The sequence below is a fragment of the Pongo pygmaeus genome, chromosome 23, assembly GCF_028885625.2.
Source record: "Pongo pygmaeus isolate AG05252 chromosome 23, NHGRI_mPonPyg2-v2.0_pri, whole genome shotgun sequence".
In the NCBI taxonomy this organism is placed as follows: Eukaryota; Metazoa; Chordata; class Mammalia; order Primates; family Hominidae; genus Pongo; species Pongo pygmaeus.
Genome location: NC_085931.1, coordinates 36,624,705 through 36,645,003, shown reverse-complemented (window position 1 = coordinate 36,645,003; position 20,299 = coordinate 36,624,705). Strand labels below are relative to the sequence as shown.

General features: G+C 45.9%; 1 protein-coding gene across 5 annotated transcripts in view; it reads right to left on the bottom strand.

Moving 5' to 3' along the window:
* MYO18B (myosin XVIIIB) overlaps positions 1 to 20,299 on the bottom strand; it is a 318,984-nt gene that overhangs the window by 232,443 nt on the left and 66,242 nt on the right. For all 5 annotated transcript variants that reach the window (XM_054469702.2, XM_054469701.2, XM_054469703.2 and 2 more), the window contains 2 exons: positions 2,875 to 3,048; positions 81 to 171 (listed from right to left, as the gene is read on the bottom strand). In XM_054469702.2, the coding sequence (XP_054325677.2) occupies positions 81 to 171; positions 2,875 to 3,048 (265 nt within the window). The remainder of the gene's footprint in view (positions 1 to 80; positions 172 to 2,874; positions 3,049 to 20,299) is intronic.

The window sequence follows — 20,299 nt, the reverse complement described above, 5'->3', positions numbered from 1 at the left end:
TTTGCTCAACTGCCCGGTATGTGAATTCATCTGTGCACCTGCAAGAGGCCAACTGTGTGCCTAGGAAAAGGCTCCGTTACCTGTTGATGAGTGAGACCACAGCCGCAAAGAGCTCCTGGTACAGGCCCGAGGCCATCCCCTCCACACACTCCACTCCTGTCATCTTGAGCCCTGGGAAAGAGGACAGAATCAGCATTCTTGGTTAGGGATCTTGCCTGGGGCCAAGGACACCACTGCAGAGCAGTAGGGACCACTCAATTTAGAAAATCCTTCTTTTCTTGCCACATCCCTCCACTGCTGAAATTATTTCCCCAGGTTCTTAGGACAAAGTCTAAGTGTCCTATCAGGGCCTACAGCGTCCTATGCAACCTGCCCTACCTTCACCCCAGAGTGATCTCCTGCTCATCACTCAGCCCAAATGTCACCTCCTCAGGAAAGCCTTCCTTGATTACCACCATCACCACCTCTAGGCCAATTCCCAGCTCTATGTTGCTTCTAATAGCACTTCTCATAGCATCATCTTTCTAGTATAGTTATTTTATTAACCTCTGTCTCCTTCATGAGGCTGGGCGTGCCCTGAAGATAGGCGCTGTCCCTGGGTTTATTGACCTTTAAATTGCCAGTGTCTGGCACATAGTAGACACTCAGTAAATGTTTATGATTCCCTTTTTCTGGAGAGAAATTTGACAATTTTGTATCAGAAGCCATAAAATGTTTGTATACTGGGACCTAGTAATTTCATTCCTAGGCTTTTATTCTAATGAAATATTCAGAGAAATAAAGCTTTCTGGGGACATCGATTCTTCCAATTGTTGATTAAATTGGCAAAAATCACTTTTTGAAATGACTTGAGTGACCAACAATAGAAAATGGGTTAGGTAATTTGTAGTCTACCCATACAAAGGAATGCTTAAAGTCAGGTATGAAGAATACTGAATGAGATTGGAGAAGTGCCTACCTAGAATGTTAGGAGGAAGATAAAGGCTCAAAAACTATAATTACAGTTGTGGACTTGATTTTGCTCAAACACACACACACGCACGTATGTGCATCCCATTAAAATCCCCAGCCTTGATTAGGGTGCATTGAACAAAGCAGAGTGAGGAGTGTAGGGGGTCAGATCACAAATTCCGTCCCTTAAGTTTTAGTTCCATCTAAAAAATTGAAAACACAGTTTCCAAATCAGTGCGCACTAGTGCCTGGAGGAGTAATTCTGCTTGTACATTCCAGGCAGCCCACTGCAGCCCTGAAAGCATTTCCCACCCCTCCTCTGAATCCACCCCCAACCTGGGCTGTTGCTAGGCAACCCACAGCCTCCCAGCATCTCTCCTAAGCCTGAAGGTCCCCTGCCTGCTTAATGTCTACTCTTGAGACCTCAGCCTGAGAGGTTAACTCAGACTCACAAAGTGGTGACTGCATGTGTCTGTGCCTGTGTGTGATGCACCCATCCTTAAGTATGTGTGTGGTGTTTGTGCCCGTGCATATGTGTGCACACATGTGCTTGTGCCTATGCATGTGTATGTAGTTGTATGGTATGTGCATGTGTTATATATATCTGTGCACATGTTTACACACACACGTGCCATGCATAGCTGTGTGTGTGGTGTGCATGCTTGCAGTATGTGTGTGCTAGTGTCTGTGCATGTGTGTGTTCATGTGTGTGATTCTGTGGTGTGTATCTGTGCACATGTGTGCATACACAAGTTGTGCTGTGCATATGTGTGGTGTGTGCAAGCATGTGTGTGTATGCTTCTGGGAATGTGTGTGCATGTCAAAGAGGAGAGGTAATCTTCAACAAAACCACAGTTCACACCAGAGCACAACCTGAAAGGAGACATAGAGGGCCAATGGGGTCCAAGTGACATCAGTTCTCACGCTGAAGTCTCTGGAAGGTGGAAGCAGCTCCAAAGGTACAAAGGAGCTCCAAGAGATGGGCCCCGAAATCACAGCTCACAACACTTCTACTCGTTAACCCCAAACTCTGCTGTCTCAAGGACAGCTGCTCTTAGAGAGCTCCCAAGGATGCACAGAGGCTGCAGACTTGGGACCTGGCAGATCACATCCTTGCAGGTACAGTACAAAGTCCTCCTGCTTTTCCCCCATGGCAGTTCAAAGCGTCCTCATTCTTCCAGCTGCTGAGGCCAAAATCCTAGCAGCCACTGCTGGTCTCTGTCTTTCTCTTAGGGCCCATGCTATCACCTCAGCTTGTAAACTAGCCCCTGAATCTGTCCACCTCGCCCCGTCTCCACTAGCACTTCCCACTACCACCTATCACCTGGTGATTTTTATAGGTTCCCCTTGGTTCTCCCTTCTCCCACTCACTCCCCAACCTTCATCCAGGCTGAGCTTCTTAAAGCCAAATCATGCCATCCCCCTGCCTAAGCCACTCCACGGCTTCCCAAGGGTCTGAGAATAAAAACCCTCGTTTACAAACCCTTAGTGAGCTGACCACACCTTGTTCTCCACCCTCATCTTCTCCCATCTCTCCACCTCGAAACCAGCCATTCGGGCTTTATTTCCATCCCTCAAACAGAAAGACTAGTCCTTCCCCTACCTAGTAGGTGCTCAACAAACATGAAATCCAATGGAAATGCATTGGTCCATTGGCCCTGCCCATGGCGTCCCCTCCCCACAGCACGGGGCTCCCTGTCAGGTTTCAGCAGCCTTCATGGCCACTGAACGGAGATAGTTATTTGAGCATTAGCATTGACCAGTCCCTTTCCACCCATGATGGCTTCCCCTGCATCTAACACAGGCCTTCATAGCGTAGGCCCTTAACAAATCTTTGATAAAAAAGTTAAAGAATGCTGGTGTATCCCCAGGAGCTGGCCCAGAGAGGCGCCCAGCTCACCCAGAGAGGCAGCAGCCACGTACCTGAGCTGGTTTCCTCATCCTCGAGGCCCCATCGGGTTGGCCCAAACGTCATTTGCTGGATGATCTGTCGAAGGTGGTGCTTGAAGGTGGCCGTGTTCAGCTCCTCATACTCGCAGCCCAGGGCCTCAGCTGCGTAGTTTGCCCACTCAAACCTCATGAACTGCTTCCGACCCACTGCAAAGGGGACAAAACAGAGGCGTGGCCGTGAGGCCCTGAGCATGGGGTGAATGCATGCCCAAGAGGACCTTGGAGAATCTCAGCACCCTCCCAATCTCCAGGCCAGCCCCCTCACCAGGGAGCTTGGACAACTGCCCAGGCCTGGGCCCCTAGGCAATGGCCCTGGAGGAATCAGGTTTCCCAAGAGACTTGCTTATCTGACTTCCTCGCCATTTGCATTGCTTACTTTTTCAAAGCGATTAAAAATATCATGGGGAAGCACTCTAACTGTGAAATTGGGGGATGGCTGGTAAAATTATGATTGATTCACCCACCCACATATCCATTTACCTATCCATCCAGGCAAGCACTATCCCCTGCAAGCCGCCTACCTATCCTTTCAACTCCTCATCCAATTAAGAAAGGAGACCACTATTACTCCTGCTGCCCTCCTCTCCCCACCTTGCCTAGTTCACAAGACAGGAGGAAAGAGAAACCAAAAAGTTGGAAAGAAACAAGTAAGATAAATAGCCAGACAACCTTGGCACCACCACCCGGCCCTAGGAGTTAAAAAAATAATAATAATAACATCAACCCCTGACCTAAACTACTTGTGTTATCTGTAAATTCCAGACATTGTATGAGAAAGCACTGCAAAACTTTCTATTCTTTTAGCTGATGCATGTAGCCCCCAGTCACGTTTCCCAGCTTGCTCGATTTATCACGACCCTTTCATGCGGACCTCTTAAAGTTGTAAGCCTTTAAAAAGGCCAAGAATTTCTTTTTCGGGGAGTTCGGCTCTTAAGACGCAAGTCTGCTGGCACTCCTGGCCGAATAAACCTCTTCCTTCTTTAATCCAGTGTCTGAGGAGTTTTGTCTGCAGCTCGTCCTGCTACACAATCACACATCCAACCATCTAACCAGCCATCTGCTTACTCTGTACATGTTGACTGAGTTCCCTCATGTGACAGGCACTGTGTCTGCCACCGAAATCAATGAGCAAGACAGACAAGGCGCCTGTCCTCATGGAGCTTATAGTCCACTGAGGGAGTGCGACAATAGACAAGTAAACAGATAAGATCATTTCCAGCCATAAAATTATAAAGTTCCCTCTGTCAAACAGAAACTAAAGCAGGGCGCTGAGATCAAGAGAGACTGAAGGAGTTGTTTGGTGTTTATGGTGGTCAAAGTGGGCTCTATCTGAAGATGTGATATATTAACCGAGCTATGAAGGGTGAGAAGGAGCTACTACATAAAGAACCAGGGAAGTGCTTCAGAGGTTGAAGGAGGAGGCAGCGCAAAGGTCCTGGGGCAGAAATGAGCATGGTGTGTTAAAGGAATGCCAAGCAAACCAGTGTGGCTGGAATGTAACGGAGTGGGGAGAGGAACCAGATGGGATTAAAGAATCAATAGAGAGCCACTCTCTGGACTATTATAAGGCCATTTAAAATTAGCAGTGAAGACTGTGCATACCATGGACAATGCTTACATTTGAATGCTAAGTGAAAAGCAGATTAGAAAATGGTATCATAGTGTGATATCAACTGTGTGAATCATTCTAAACTGCTGTAAAAAGTAATAAAAGGGCAATATGGCTAAATATTAACCATCACAGCTAGGTAAGGGGATTTTATATTTTCCAAATTTTCTACCACGGTTGAGCACTACTTTTTTAATCCATAGAAAGATAAATGACTTCTTTTTTTGTTTGTTTTTTGTTTTGTTTTGTTTTTGAGATGGAGTCTCACTCTGTCGCCCAGGCTGGAGTGCAGTGGCACAATCTCAGCTCACTGCAAGCTCCGCCTCCCGGGTTCACACCATTCTCCTGCCTCAGCCTCCCGTGTAGCTGGGACTACAGGCGTCTGCCACCATGCCCGGCTAATTTTTTGTATTTTTAGTAGAGACAGGGTCTCATTTTGTTAGCCAGGATGGTCTTCATCTCCCAACCTCATGATCTGCCCACCTCGGCCTCCCAAAGTGCTGGGATTACAGGCGTGAGCCCCCACTCCTGGCCAATAATGACTTCTTAAAACAAATAATAGTGCCATCCTTAAAACATTTTCACTAACAAATACATGAAAAAATGTTCAACATCACTAATCATCAGGGAAATGCGAATCGAAACCACAATGAAGTATCATCTCACTCCAGTAGGATGGGGTGACAAAAAACAAAAGTGCTGGCAAGGATACAAAAAAAAAAAAAGGAACTCTTAGACACCGTTGGTGGGAATGTAAACTAGTGCAGCAACTATGGAGAGCAGTATGAACTTTCCTCAAAAAACTACACATAGAACTACCGCACGATCCAGCAATCCCACTACTGGGCATTTATCCCAAGGAAATCAGTGCATCAAAGAGACATCTGTACCCCATGTTTACTGTAGCATGATTCACCGTAGCCAGGAGAGGGAATCAACCTAGATGTCCAAAACAGACAAACAGGTAAAGAAAATGTGGTATATATACACAATGGAATACTATTCAGACATAAAAAAGCATGAAGTCTTGTCATTCATGGCAACATGGGTGGAACTGGAGGACGTTAAGTGAAATAAGCCAGGCACAGAAAGACAAATATCACATGTTCTTATTCATATGTGGAAGCTAAAAAAAAAAAGATTTCATAAAAGTAGAAAGTAGAATAGAGCATGCTAGAGGCTGGGAAGGGTTTGTGGGGAGGTAAGTGGGTGGATAGGGAGAGAGTTGTTAAAGGACACAAAATCACAGCTAGATAGGAGAAATATGTTCTAGTGTTCTATAGCATTGTAGGATGACTGTAGTTAACTGTAATATATTATATACATTCAAATAGCTAGAAGGAGGATATTGAATGTTCCTAACACAAAGAAATGATAATTGTTTAAGATGATGGATACACTAATTACCCTGACAACTATACATGTTTAGAAACACCACTATGTACCCCATAAATATGTACACTTATTATATGTCAACTTAAAAAATAAAACTAAAAAAAGTTCTCTCTTTCATCTCTTATTTTCCTATAAATGTGTTTCCTTCTTTGAAATAAGAATCACAGCCACCAACAGGGATTTTTCAATCAATCAGAAAGAGATTGTGAGGGCCCAATTCTTCAAGTAGACAGCTTGAAGAACCAATCTGGCTTATGGCAAAATTAGAAATTTGGAAAAGGACTTTATCTAGGACTTTGACCCTACCCAAGGAGGAGGTCTGGCCCCAGTCACTAAGGGCATTACAAATAGATATGGCTTAATGACATCCTATGTGCCAATTACTCTGCACTGGTCACAAGAGCATCACTGTATTATCCTCATTTTATAGACTATGCTCATTTTACAGATGATGAAACTGAGACTCAGAGAGGTAACATGGCTAATTTTTTAAAATCCTGTCACTTTCAAAAATGATGGAGATGATGATGATGATGGTGATGATGATGGTGATGACAGTGATGACAATGGTGATGATGATGGTGTGATGAAGATGGTGTGATGATGATGGTGGTGATGGTGGTGGTGATGGTGATGATGGGGTGATGGTGATGATGATGGTGGTGATGATGGGGTGATGGTGATGATGGTGATGGTGGTGGTGGTGATGATGGTGGTGATGGTGGTGGTGATGGTGATGGTGATGATGGTGATGGTGGTGTTGGTGGTGGTGGTGGTGGTGGTGATGGTGATGGTGATGGTGGTGGTGGTGGTGGTGATGATGGTGGTGGTGATGATGATGGTGATGGTGGTGATGATGGTGGTGGTGATGGTGATGATGATGGTGATGATGAGGGTATCATGATGATGAGGGTATGATGATGATAGTGGTGGTTGTGATGATGATGATGGGGTGATGGTGATGATGGTGATGATGATGGTGATAGTGGTGGCAATATGACGGTGCTGATGGTGATGATGATGATGTGGTGGTTATGATGATGGCGATGGTGATGATAACAGTTCTAATTCACTTACCTGATTTTATTCAACATTGCGTCTTTGTTCAGCTCATGACTTTTACAGTTGAAAAGCCTGTGTCATTGTTCCAGGAGTGACACATGGAAAAAGCTCAGTACTTATTAGTTGTAGTTATTTATTATTGTTATTATTAAATCTTCACAAGAGTCCTAAAAAGCTCTATTATTAATCTAATTTTATAGATTAAAAATCTAACTGAGAGAAGTCACCAGAAAACAGGCTGATACTAAGTGGAAGAACTACATTTTCACCAAAATCAGTCCTTCAAATATCATCTTTTTTGCCATATCTTTGTGACTCTACTTTTAAATGGACTCACTTTTCATCTTCACTTAAATTGTAAACAGAAATATTATCACACTATGTTAAATGAGAATTCATTATCACCTGCCACAAATAGAAAGGAGAAACAAATATTACATAAGCACAATAATGTCATTAGATTCTAATTAAATACTGTTACCTGTGAGCCTGAAGTCTGCTCTCTCTTTGTTAAGAAGGGAGATTAGCAAATACTAGAGAGAGACATTAAAGGCTATTAGCACTGAATGAGACTTTCTTCTTCCTGTGCTGGGGATTGAGAGTGAACTAAATAGGAGATGTCTTTCTAGGTGGGTGAGGTCCTGTCCCCTCTTGCTCTACTCCACGCCTGCTCTCTAAACACTTGCAATTGTAGTGACCTTTCCGGCCTCAGTGAGCTGGGAGAAGTCATAAAGGAAATTGGCAATTGATATTTCTGAAAAGAAGGGTGGTTAATGGATGCTGGCTGGACTCTCTAAATCCTGCCTGACCTAGGGGGGATATTTGCAGGTGCAGCTGAGATGCATGCTGCTGGTGCAATCCAGGTGGGTACACAGGGAGCTTTGCCAGGAAAAGCATCTTCTACTATCAGCTCCCCGAAGTCTGGCCAGTGCACAAAATCCAATTCCATGGATTCTTCTATCTTTCCTTGGACATGGGTGGTGACCAAGTCTCTTCCCAGGAGAGGTCAAGAACCCTGAGTTGGCACCTGAGGCAGGGAGAAAAGGAACTGGGCAATAACATGGGTGTTGGCCCAAACCGGATCTGGGTCCAATTCCTGTTTCTGCTATTCCCAGTTTGTCGCACAAAGCCAGGTACACAGCCTTTTTGAGACTCAGTTTCTTTGTCTGTGAAACGGAATCTTAAAACCCTCAACACCTCTTCATGGGGTTGCCAAGAAGGAGATGAGATGGTTACATGTGAGATACCTAGCAGAGCGCCTGGCCCAGAAAAGGTGTCCAACAAATTTCAATTCCCTTCTCCACCTGCAAAACCAAGGAGGGTACCCTCCAGCCCAGAAGGGATTATTATCCTGTCCTGCTGGCTGCAGAGACTTCCCCTGCAGGTTCTTGTCTATTCACTGCTTTTTAAAAAGGCCATGTGGAATGGATAATGGGTTGGTGCACTTGGGATGTGGGTCACACCCCAGAGCTTCTGAGTCAGCTGAGGTCACTTCTTCTCAAGCCATCAAGTGTTGAGCTTGGCCTATGTGCCAGGCACTGAGCTCAAGGCTTTACATGCCTCATCTCACCAAAACCCACTGAGACAGTGCACAAATGCAGAACAGACCCAGTAAGGTCAAGATTCTTGTGCAAAGAGGTACAAGATGTGATTTCTGCCCTGCTGTGGCTGATCTCAGGCTCCATGCTCAAGGAACCATCCATGTAGACCATCAGCTCTTTGCAAAGCCACAGCAAGGCAAGATGGAATACAAGATAAAAACAAAGTGAGAGAGGCAGAGAGACACAAAGAGGGAGAGGCAAAGAGAGAGAGAAACAGAGAGAAAGGACAGAAATTATTCCTCAAAGGGAACTCCCCAATGGGGGAAGTGGATTTTCCCCTGCCCCCAGCCCACTCCAGAGGGGATTACACACTCTATCCAGGTACTTTTCTCTCCACCCACCAGGAGGCAAGGTGATTAGGAGACAAGGAAATCCCAAAGCTAAGTGCAGAGATCATTTCTGGTGTGTGCTTTTGGTTGTCAGCCATTTCCCAGGTTGCTGGGGAGAAATAGGTCCCCATGGCAGATGGGCCCACAGTTCCTGCCTTCCTATCCCATTTCCTTTCCTCACTGCCCTCCTGGAGAATGGGTGTGAAGCAGGGCAGAGCGGCTGGCCACACAGGTGGGGATCAGAGTTCCCCAAAGGTGTACCTCGTAGAAGTTGTTCTATGGAATGGTCATCAGTATCACTGGGAAAAAATGAATAATGTATCACATCAATTTGGTCAATGCTTGGTTAAATAAGTTTCTTAACTGCAGGACTTCTCAGAGCCTTTAAAGTATGTCTTATGAATCTGTAAGAAGGGGAAATTCTGTTCAGACTTAGTTGGCCTCAGAATGCTTTTACAGAATCTCTTGCAGATCTAATGATCCATGAGACAGTGGTTTTGGAAAGAGTGATTTAGCTGAAAGAGTGGTTACCTAACCACTCTTTTGCCCAGGTGACCCCGGGCAAAATGTCTCACCTGAGCCATTTGTCAGGTCGCTCCTTTGGTAAGAGGCTAGCTGGGATTTGAATTGAGAGAACAAACAAAAGAGAAATGAGAGAAAAAGAAAGAAAGAAAGAGAGAAAGAGAAAGAAAGAAAAGAAAAGAAAGAAGGAAGGAAGGAAGGAAGGAAGGAAGGAAGGAAGGAAGGAAGGAAAGGAAAGAAAGAAAGAAAGAAAGAAGGAAGGAGAGAGAGAGGGAGAGAGAAGGAAGGAAGGAGAGAGAAAGAGAAGGAAGGAAGGAGAGAAAGAAAGAGAGAGAGAGAGGAAGGAAAGGAAAGGAAGGGAGGGAAAGAAAGAAAGAAAGAGAGAGAGTAAGAAAGAAAGAAAGAAAGAGACAAAAAAGAAAAGAAAAAGGGAAAGAAAGGAGAAAAAGAGAGAAAGAGAGAGAAAGAAAAAGAAAGAAAAGAAAGAAAGAAAGAAAGAAAAAAAGAGGGAGGAAGGGAGGAAAAGGAACAAGGGAAAGTAATGAAACCGCAGTTTCTGAGTTGCTCAAATCCACCTGCAAAGGCAGGTTTTTCCCTTTTTGTCAATACAAAACGAGAGAGAAATAACATAGCTGTTTTTCCCCACCCACCATGAGTTCAATTGCTATCAATTACTGTGGCCTCCTGCATTTATTAATAACCAAGTTATTTCTCCTTCCAACAATAGCTGTGCTGTTGCTGAATTACTCAACATTATGTGACTTATTTATAATCTTGCTGCATCTGGTTCACTTTTCCTCACACAGAGGTTTACAATTCGGAGGCCTGTGAGGAAGGAGGCTGCCTGTAGAGACGAGATAAGTCTAAAAGGCTGTAGCTGCTACAGGAAAAGGCAATGTTCTGGAGACAGACTGCCTGAGTTCAAATCCCACCTCCACTGCTTACAGCCGCGTGATGTTGGCGAAGTCGTGTCAACACTTTGAGCCTCAGTCTCCTCCTCTGTAAAATGGGAACTATGAACAGAATTTCCTCCATGGAGTGCTTGTGAAGAACGAATGAGGTTATATCGTTGTAAGCAAACTATCACAAGGACAGAAAACCAAACACCACGTTCTCACTCATAGGTGGGAAATGAACAACGAGAACACATTGACACAGGGCGGGGAACACCACACAATGGGGCCTGTCTGGGGGTGGGGGGCTGGGGGAGGGACAGCAGTAGGAGAAATACCTAATGCAAATGACAAGTTGATGTGTGCAGCAAACCAACATGGAACATGTATACCTATGTAACAAACCTGCACATCATGCATATGTACCCTAGAACTTAAAGTATAATAATAAATAAAAGAAGGATGAATGAGGTTATACGGGCAGGACGCATAACACACAACCTGCTCAGTAAATGTCAACTCTATTATGATCCCACTCGGAGATTTCCACCCTTAAAAATGACAAATGGGTCAGAAAGCGAAACCCTGGGAGAAAATCCAACTCAGGTAGCTGTGGCTTTCTGCCCAGGGACATCCAGAAAAGTTCTATTTTTGAGAACATGGAAAATGTAAACTTCTCATTCTTAGAGGCTAGAACTTCAAATCCATTCCTGTTTCTTAGGGCTCCTTCCAGGTCCTGCTGCCCCCCAGGTGCCATGCAGCCCCAGAAACCTGGACATATTGTTCCACCTGACTGGGTTTGGAGAAAGTTATCCAAAGGCCTGGCCAATGTGCCATCTACAAATTGATGCTGAGTTATGCATAATCCAACATGAATCATTGCCTGTACCTTAACAACTGAGAACACAGCACATAGACCATTCCCAGTGTTCTGGGGACTATGAGCAGGTGTTTGGGGGAAAAGAAGGCTTTATGGGCAAATCAGTTGGAGCAACATCAAACTAAACTCAGCAAAACAGGTTTCCTTCTTGCAGGACTTGTCAGAACCTTGAATATGCCAATGTGTATGGGGGAATTTACAAGAGGAAGGGAGCCTGTGGTGGGGGGGGGGGGTGTCTCTCAAACTAATTTGATCAAGAATCTGGAGGAGAAAGATGGATGAGGCATCTTCGAGGTGGTGGGGAATTGTGGAAAGAACTGGAAGCTGGTTGTCCAAAGATAATTTCAACCTGGCTGCAAGATCTCAAGTAGGAGACATCAACTCTCTGAGCCTCAGTTGCCTTATCTGTAAAATGGGGTAGCTCCTCTCCCGTCTGGTGGTTTTAAGAATGAAATAAGACATTGAATGTGTCAGGCTACCTAGGAGTGTGTCCCAGAGCAGGTGATCCAAGCTGAGGAGCAGAGTTGTCAGGGAGACCTTGGCTGGAAGATGTCACATGGGGCACCCGCAGGGGCAAAGGCTCAAAGAATGGACCAGCTGCAAGTCTATGCATGACTTGCCTGAGGTCACTCAGCTAGCAAGGTAGAGCCCAGGACCAAGCCCAGACCTAGATGGTCCCCTCTAATGCTCTTTCCACATTCACATGCCCCTCGCTAAGGCAGGCTGAGCAGGGGCCATTCAAACTATCAAACTGTCCCCTTTCAAGCTATTTCCTGGGTCCAAGGGAAGCCCAAGAGTAGCTGGCATTTTCTGAGTACTCACTATGCGTCTGAGCCTGTGCTAAGCAACGTAATCTCATCAATGCAACAACCATACAAAAAGGCATGATTATGAATTCCATTTATTGTTATGGCCACGAACCCTGCAATTCAGTGATGTAAAGAATAAGGGTGTGGGATTTAAAGACAGAACCTCTTGGTCCCAAATTGGGGTCTTCCCCTCCCTATGTCCATACCTTAGGTAACTTATTTTACTTCTCTGAGCCTTCACTTATTCATCCATAAAATGAGTATAATCTACCACATAGAGTTATGAGGATTAAATGGAATAATCCATGCAAAGCACTTAAATGTCTGGCAGAAGATGAATTCTTAGTAAATATTAACAATTCATTCCATCATCATCGCCATTGTCATTGTTATTGCTAGTATTGTTATGCTTTGTCTCTGAATGATGAGTACAGAACTCATACATACTGGAGTTCTCACTGAGCCATCACTATCACCCTTCCAAAAAGGGGTGAATAGGGTATCTGGTAATCAAGGAAAAAGGGACCCTGGAGAGCACCTAGTCCACCCCATTCGGCAAGTTCTTTCTCCCCTCTCAGCCTCAGTTTCTTCATCTGTAAAATAAGATAATAGCATCTACTCCATGAGATTGTTGAAGCAGCCAAAGCTCTTAGAATAGTGTCTGGATCCAAGCTACTTGGGAGGCTGAGACAGAAGAATCACTTGTACCTCGGAGGCAGAGGTTGCAGAGGGCCGAGATCGTGCCACTGCACTTCAGCCTGGACAACAAGAGTGAAACTCTGTCTCAAAACAAAACAAAAAAAAAAAGAACAGTGCCTGGGTGCATGGTAAGCACTGATTAAATGTGAGCTGCTGTTATTATTTAGGAGAGACAGAGGCCCAAAAGAAGGGTAGAAACTTTCACAGAGCCACCCAACAAGTGAGTGGCTCAACCAGTCTGAAATCGGGGTCCCGTAGGTGTCCTAACCTCCTCACCCCACCTTCCCAAGGTGTGGGACTACCAGTGAGCTCCGTCTTCCAGTATCGCCAGTTCTGAGCATGTATTTTTTAAAAATATTTAATTGTTTACATCCCAAGCAGCATTCCAGCTTTATGAATAAATTCTACACGCTCAGAAAATGCAGAATAAATCCTTGCCTGCAGCCCAGAATAGAGCTGGTTGCAGTAGCTGTCAGGTTGAGAGCCAAGTCACCAGCTGGGGCAGGGAGGAGGATGCAGGGCCTGCAGCCGTGGGAAGGCATTTGGGCAGGATGGGGCAGAGGAGGTGACAGGCCTCGAGGGTGCTGGGTCTAAGGACAGATCAACGAAATCTCCAGGATGCTAGGCCACGTGGCAATCCTGTCTCCATTAGAGCCCTTAGGTTCACAGCACCAGTGCAGGGGCCCTTAGGTTGATGCTTTATGAACAGGAAGACAGAGGCCCTAGGCCTTGCATTGAGAAGGAAGACCCTGAACCTGCTCCATGCTGAATCAAGCCACTGTGTCTTTGCCATTCAGATTCCTCTGCCTAAAGCACCCTTCTTAATTTACTCTGTTTTCAAGATTCAGTTCAAGGGTCTCTGCCTCTAGAAACCCTTGAGTGGAGCTGACCACTCTCAACTTTGGTTGTCTCCTGCCCAGAATTCTTGCCCCCAGCATCATCCACCATCCAAGATAGCCTGGGTTTATCTTTCTTAATTCCACTGAAATTTCATCTTGGAAGGTGAGGGCTTATCATCCAATAGGCACAGAGGAGAAGAAAAGAAGGGAGAGGGACAGGGTGCAGTGGCTCATGCCTGTAATCCCAGCTACTTGGGAGGCCGAAGCAGGAGAATCGCTTGAACCCAGGAGGTGGAGGTTGCGTTGAGCTGAGACTGCACCATTGCACTCCAGCCTGGGCAACAAGAGGGAAACTTCGTCTCAAAAAAAAAAAAAAAAAAAAAAAAAGGAAGAAGAAGAGGAGAAAGAAGAAGAGGAGGAGGAGGAAGAAGAAGGAGGAGGAGGAGGAGGGAGATGGAAGGGAGAAGTGGAGGAAAGAGGAGAATAGAAGAGGGAAGAGGGGAGGAAAGAGAAAGGAGAGGGAAGGGAAGGGAAAAGAGAGAAGGAGATGAGAAAGAGAGGATAAAGGAGGGAAGAGAAGGATGAAGAGAGGTGGGAGGAAAAGAGAGAAGGAAGAGAAAGAGAGGATAAAGGAGGGAAGGAGGGAGAGAGTCAAACAAGATCAACAGAGCACTGGCTCAGGAGTCAGGAGACCATGACTGGAGTCCCCTGTAGCCTCGTTGGGTGACCCTGAGAAAGTCTCTTCCCTTCTCTGAGCCTTGGTCCCTGCCCTGTTCAAAGAGGGGCTTAGGCTGGCTGCAATCCAAGTCCCTTTCCAGCCTTTGGACTCTCCACCCATCAGGGATGCTCTTAGGGCCAAGTGGGTGAGTGACTCCTTGGCTTTTTCAACCATGCAGAGAGATCTCTATGGGAACTGGCAGAGCCCTGGCAAGTTGAGCCCATGGGAGGCTGACTTTGCTTGTCCAAGGCCCTCTGCAGAGAAGACACCAGGCCCAGCCCTGTAGCTGTCCCGCTTCTCGTAATTCCACCATTCTTCACAACCTTTAATTCAGAGCTTGAAGAATTGAGCAAAGCTGTCCCAGCCAGCTGGGTCCCAGACACCAACTCTAATCAGCACCCTCAGGAAAAATGTAGGGGAAGTAAATGTACTCTGGGCTTGAAGTACCTTGTTACAGGGTGAAGCTCACCTCATTAAGGGGTGGAAGCAGCTGGGATGGAGGTGGAGAAGGAAGGGAGAAGCCTCTCAGAATTGGAGAAGAGCCAAGCAGAGTTATAAGCTGCAGTGAGAAGCCACCAGATGGGGATCTGGTTGGGCTCTTCTGAGCCCTGCACACTTCACCTAAGGAAAGAGATGTGAGCCCAGAGATGCAAAGACAGGCCAGGCCTGTCTCGGAGGAGAGGACAGAGGTAGCATCCTTAAAGTGGAAACAGCAAGTCCCTTCAAAAATGCCAAGCCTTCCTCAGACCCCCAATAACATACTGCATAGCAGACAGAGAGTCCAGCTTTGTGCCAGTTGGGACTGTGTGACCCTGAATTAGTGGCTGCACCTCTCTGAGCCTCAGCTTCCCCACCTACAAATGGAAATGATAACCTCATAGTACTTACCCCACAGACTTGTGAGGGCTAAATGAGCCAACCAGCCCGTGTTAACATCCAGGGAGGTGAACTGGGTGGGTTCATTGAAATGCTAAAAATTGGACGCACCCTTGACCTAATAGTTCCACTGCCAGGAAACCATTCCTCCAAAATGCACACAACTGTCTGTACACAAGGATGTTCAGTGTGCTGTTATTTATAATACCAAAAAGGCAAGAAACAACCTGAATGCTCATGAACAGAACTGTCATATACACAGAGGCCCATTCATTCTGGACAGTCCCCTGCAGTTGATAAAGAGAATCAGGAATATCACTATGAAGCAATGTGGAAAGAGGCCCAAAGCGAGATATGACATATGAAAAAAACAAAGGGCACAGAACAAAGATGGTATGAACCCACTGGCATAAAAAGCAATAACCAACCACTTAATCCACATGTATGTGTTAAATGCATAGATGTAGTTAAATGCTCAGTTTCGAGGCCTGAAGATACAGGCTGCTTGGATTACAGTAATACACCGCCATCAATGTCCTGGTTTCAATATGTACTGCAGCTATGCATGATGCCCTCATTGGGGGCTGCTGGGAGAGGTTTCATGGACTGTTATGTGTGATTTTTACAATTTCCTGGGAGTGCATAATTATTTCAAATCAAAAGTTTAAGAAAAAAAGCCTGGCACGGTGGCTCACGCCTGTAATCCCAGCATTTTGGGAGACCGAGGTGGGTGGATTACCTGAGGTCAGGAGTTCGAGACCAACCTGACCAACATGGTGAAACCACGTCTCTACTAAAAATACCAAAAAAAATAGCCAGGCTTGGTGGCAGGCACCTGTAATCCCAGCTACTTGGGAGGCTGAGGCGGGAGAATCCCTTGAACCCAGGAGGCAGAGGTTGCAGTGAGCCGAGATCACACCACTGCACTCCAGCCTGGGCAACACAGCAAGACTCAGTCTCACAAAAGAAAAAAAAAGTTTAAGAAAAAAACAAAACTAGCCGGGTTAGGGTAGTGAAATTATCCTGTATGATACTATAACAGTGGATATATGACATTATGTAATTGTCAAAATCCGTCAAAGAACACAACAGAAAGAGTATAGGTGGACCTTCGCTGATAATAGAGTATCAGTATTGGTTCATCACAAGGTATCGGTAATAGGGAGAACTGTGAGGACAGGGAGAAGGGATATGTAGGAATTTTGTACTTTCTGTTCAATTGTTCTGTAAATCTAAAATGCTTTAAGAATTAAAGTTGGCCAAGCACGGTGGGTCACACCTGTAATCCCAGCACTTTGGGAGACTGAGGCGGGAGGATCGCTTGAGGCCAGGAATTTGAGACCAACCTGAGCAACATAGTAAAACCCTGTTTCTACAAATAAATAAATAAAAATTAGCCAGCATGGTGGCGCACACCTGTAATCCCAGCTACTCAGGAGGCTGAGATAGGAGAATCACTTGAAACTGGGAGGCGGAGGTCGCAGTGAGCCGAGATCACGTCACTGCACTCCACCCTGGGTGACACAGAGAGACACCATCTCAAAAAAAAAAAAAAAATTATAGCCTATTAAAAAAAAAAAAAGCCTGAAGGAGGACAGGCACAGTGGCTCACGCCTGTAATTCCAGCACTTTGGGAGGCTGAGGCAGGCGGATCACGAGGTCAGGAGCTCAGGACCATCGTGGCTAACACGGTGAAACCCCATCTCTACTAAAAATACAAAAAAATCATCTGGGCGTGGTGGCGGGCACCTGTAGTCCCAGCTACTCAGGAGGCTGAGGCAGGAGAATGGGGTGAACCCGGGAGGCAGAGCTTGCAATGAGCCGAGATGGCACCACTGCTCTGGCCTGGGCAACAGAACAAGACTCCGTCTCAAAAAAAAAAAGCCTGAAGGAAGGGTACACCCCAAACTGTTCACAGTGGTCACCTTTGATAGCAATGGGATTTGGCATTGGGGTATGAGGAAAGACCTTTTTTTTTTTTTTTAAAACTTTCTATTCTTCTGGATTATTTCCATTTTTTATAGACAGACAACATCGACATATTCCTCATACGATTGCTTTAAAACAATAAGACTGGTAAAACACTTCCCAAAGCTCTTGAATATATGGCCATTGTGTTAACAGTCCCTCTGTTACTATCACTGACCGTCTACACTCAGGTCTTACCACAGCTTGGAGAGCATCCAGCCACCTCCTCCTACCCCTGGATGGATCATCCTTGCTACTGGTGTTAGGGTATCCCAGCTCTGTGTGGCACTGGGTCCTTGTCATTATTGATATTGTCTCTCCTCCCCGTGAGCACCTCCCGGCTCCCCGAGTTACAGCCCCATCCATTCCGGGACTGATATCTTTATGATGGTAGCAGGCAGGGAGTGAGGTGCCGGCTAGATAGCAGCCTCCCTTCATCACCCCATTATGGGGCCCCTCGCTGGGTTATATATGGTTCTGACTGCGTCGTATATTAAGCAATGGGTCAGCAGCAAGTAGACTGGCAAATTTAGTGAAAGACAAATAAATTAAATAACCCATCGGCCTTCAGAGAAAAAGGAAACCAAGCAAAGCCCCCATCAAGACAAGCATTGCTTATCCTTGTTGCTATTTCGAGTTCCAAACATTACTGTCATTTCCGTCAAGTGGTGAGGGACAGGAGGCAGGCTGACCAATAGTCTGATTCTCCGGGGAGATGCACATCAACTCTTACAGCTACAGGACCACAGGGATCGGAGAAGGTTAAAGACCAGCCCAGGCTGGTGGTTCACGCCTGTAATCCCAGCGTTTTGGGAGGCTGAGTTGGGTGGATCATGAGATCAGGAGTTCAAGACCAAACTGGCCAAGATGGTGAAACCCCATCTCTACTAAAAATACAAAAATTAGCTGGGTGTGGTGGCAGGTGCCTGTAATCCCAGCTACTCGGGAGGCTGAAGCAGAGAATTTCTTGAACCCGGGAGGCAGAGGCTGCTGTAAGCCAAGATCGTGCCACTGCACTCCAGCCTGGGTGACAGAGCAAGATTCAGTCTCAAAACAAAAAAACAAAACAAAACAAAACAAAAAAAAACAGCCCAGGTCAGCCTTTTCTAAAAGTTGCTGGGGAAAACTCTCCTAGGCCCCTGATTTTTCATTAATAACAATAATGCCAATGATAGCAATGACAGAGCTTTAAATACTCAAGTTCAATAATGTCAGCCTCACAAGAACCCTAGGAGGCAGGCACTCTGATTATCCCTACTTTACAGATGAGGACATTGAGTCTCAGAGGTCAAAGGAGTCACCTGGACCATGCAGGAGAAACAGGGTTGAACACCAGTCAGCCTGGTTCCAGAGCCCATGCCTTTAGCCCCGAGTCTGAGCTCTCCTCAATTCTGCTTAGAGGGAAAACCTTCCAAACTGAGGACTGGATGGAGATTAGATGGAGCTGAGGAGGCGCTCTCAGGGGAGAGGGTGGAGATCCTAGCACCCAGAATGTACCCACCAGCTCGGCCAGCTGGGTGGCCTTGTAGTGGAGAAGAGCAAGAACTTTGGAGGCAGACAGGTACTGAGTTCTGACCTTGGCCCCATCACATGCTGCTGTTTGACTTTGACAAAGATTGCAAGATCCTGAGACTCAGCATCTTGGACCACAAAAATGGTGACTCCTTCCCCACCTGTCTGGTTGCCGTGAGAATTAAAAGTGAGAATTTATGCAAAGTGATCCCCAGCCTGGGGCTGAGGTGGAGAACAGGGAAAACTTGGAGAGGATTTTAACAGAGGTCATTCCTGGGAAGAGAATTGTGCCTGATTTTAATCTCATACAAAAAAAGAGGCCCCAAGACACAGAAATCGTATCTTGCTGCAAAGAGGACATAGAGTTTATCCTTGATTTACTCTTCCGTAGGAAGAAGGTCTGTTGGGGGTCTCAGAGAATGGTTAGGGGCACTAGTAATAAAACAGAGAGCAAAAGTCTCAGGAGCCATTCCATCTCCACCTCAGTAGGAAGCCGGGATGCACTGGCTAAGGAAACTTTGCAACATTATGATTTTTAAAACCTAACTCTTACTTACATGCCTGGCACTGTACCCCAAAACCCTTGGCAAACAGCATCTCAGTTCATCTGCAAAACAGACCTGTGAGGCTCAGAAAACTGTGCCTCAGAAAGCTTAAGTTACTTGCTCAAGGCCACTATAGCAAGATATGGCCACACCAATAGCTTCCATCCTACATGCCCTAGAATCTCACTGCTCCCTCATCTAGGCGTGGAATTTGGTTTCGCTCATCCTTGAAATTGTGACATGATTTTTACCAATAGATCATGGCAGAAGTGTTGCAGCTCAGAAAAGGTGATGCACCTTCCATCTTGCTTCCTGGAAACTTGCACTTGGAGGCCTGAAGCCACCATGCCATAAGGAAGCCCAACTAGCCCACAGGGAGAGACCTGAGACCACATGAAGCCTGGGAAATGGGCTACTCCAGCCTTCCTACACTTCATCAGCCACCAGTTGACTGCAGCCACATGAGAGACCCCAAGCCAAAACCTCCCAGTTGAGCCCTTCCAAAGTGCAGATACACAGAAGCCTTGGGAAATAATAAAGTGATTGTTAAAGCCATGGGCTTTGGGGCTGATTCCTTCAGCAGCACTGTAATGGAACAGCCACAAAGCCAGCCAGTGCTGGAATTCTTACTTCAATCTGAGTCCAGATCTGTGTCACTCTAGACTGTGCTCTAACCACTGCCCTACACTACCCTTGGCCTCTTGGGCCTTCTGCTAAGCTGTGTAAAGAGCACTGAGCTGAGAGTCTAGAACTGGATTCTGGTTCTGAACTTGCTGTTCTCTAGCACAGAAGTTTCATTTCATGCCTTTCGGTGAGGAGCCACACCTCTGAGAGGTGCAAGTTCTTCACTCACCAAATAGGTTTAACAACCCTCACCAAGCCCATCTCAGAGGCAGGCTTTAATGCCAACAGAAAGAAATGACACCCAAAATGCTTTGCAAAGAAAAGAGAGTTACTGCTTACTGAATACCTCCCATGTGCCAAGTATTAAACATTTATTATCTGACTATACAATGATTGTAGAAGGTAGGTGGGGCTATTATCAGACAAGAAAACTGAGGTCCAACGAGATGAAAAGTCACTGACACAGGGTGAATCACACTGCCAGGAGATCAGGGAGCCTGGACTCAAATGCTTCTCT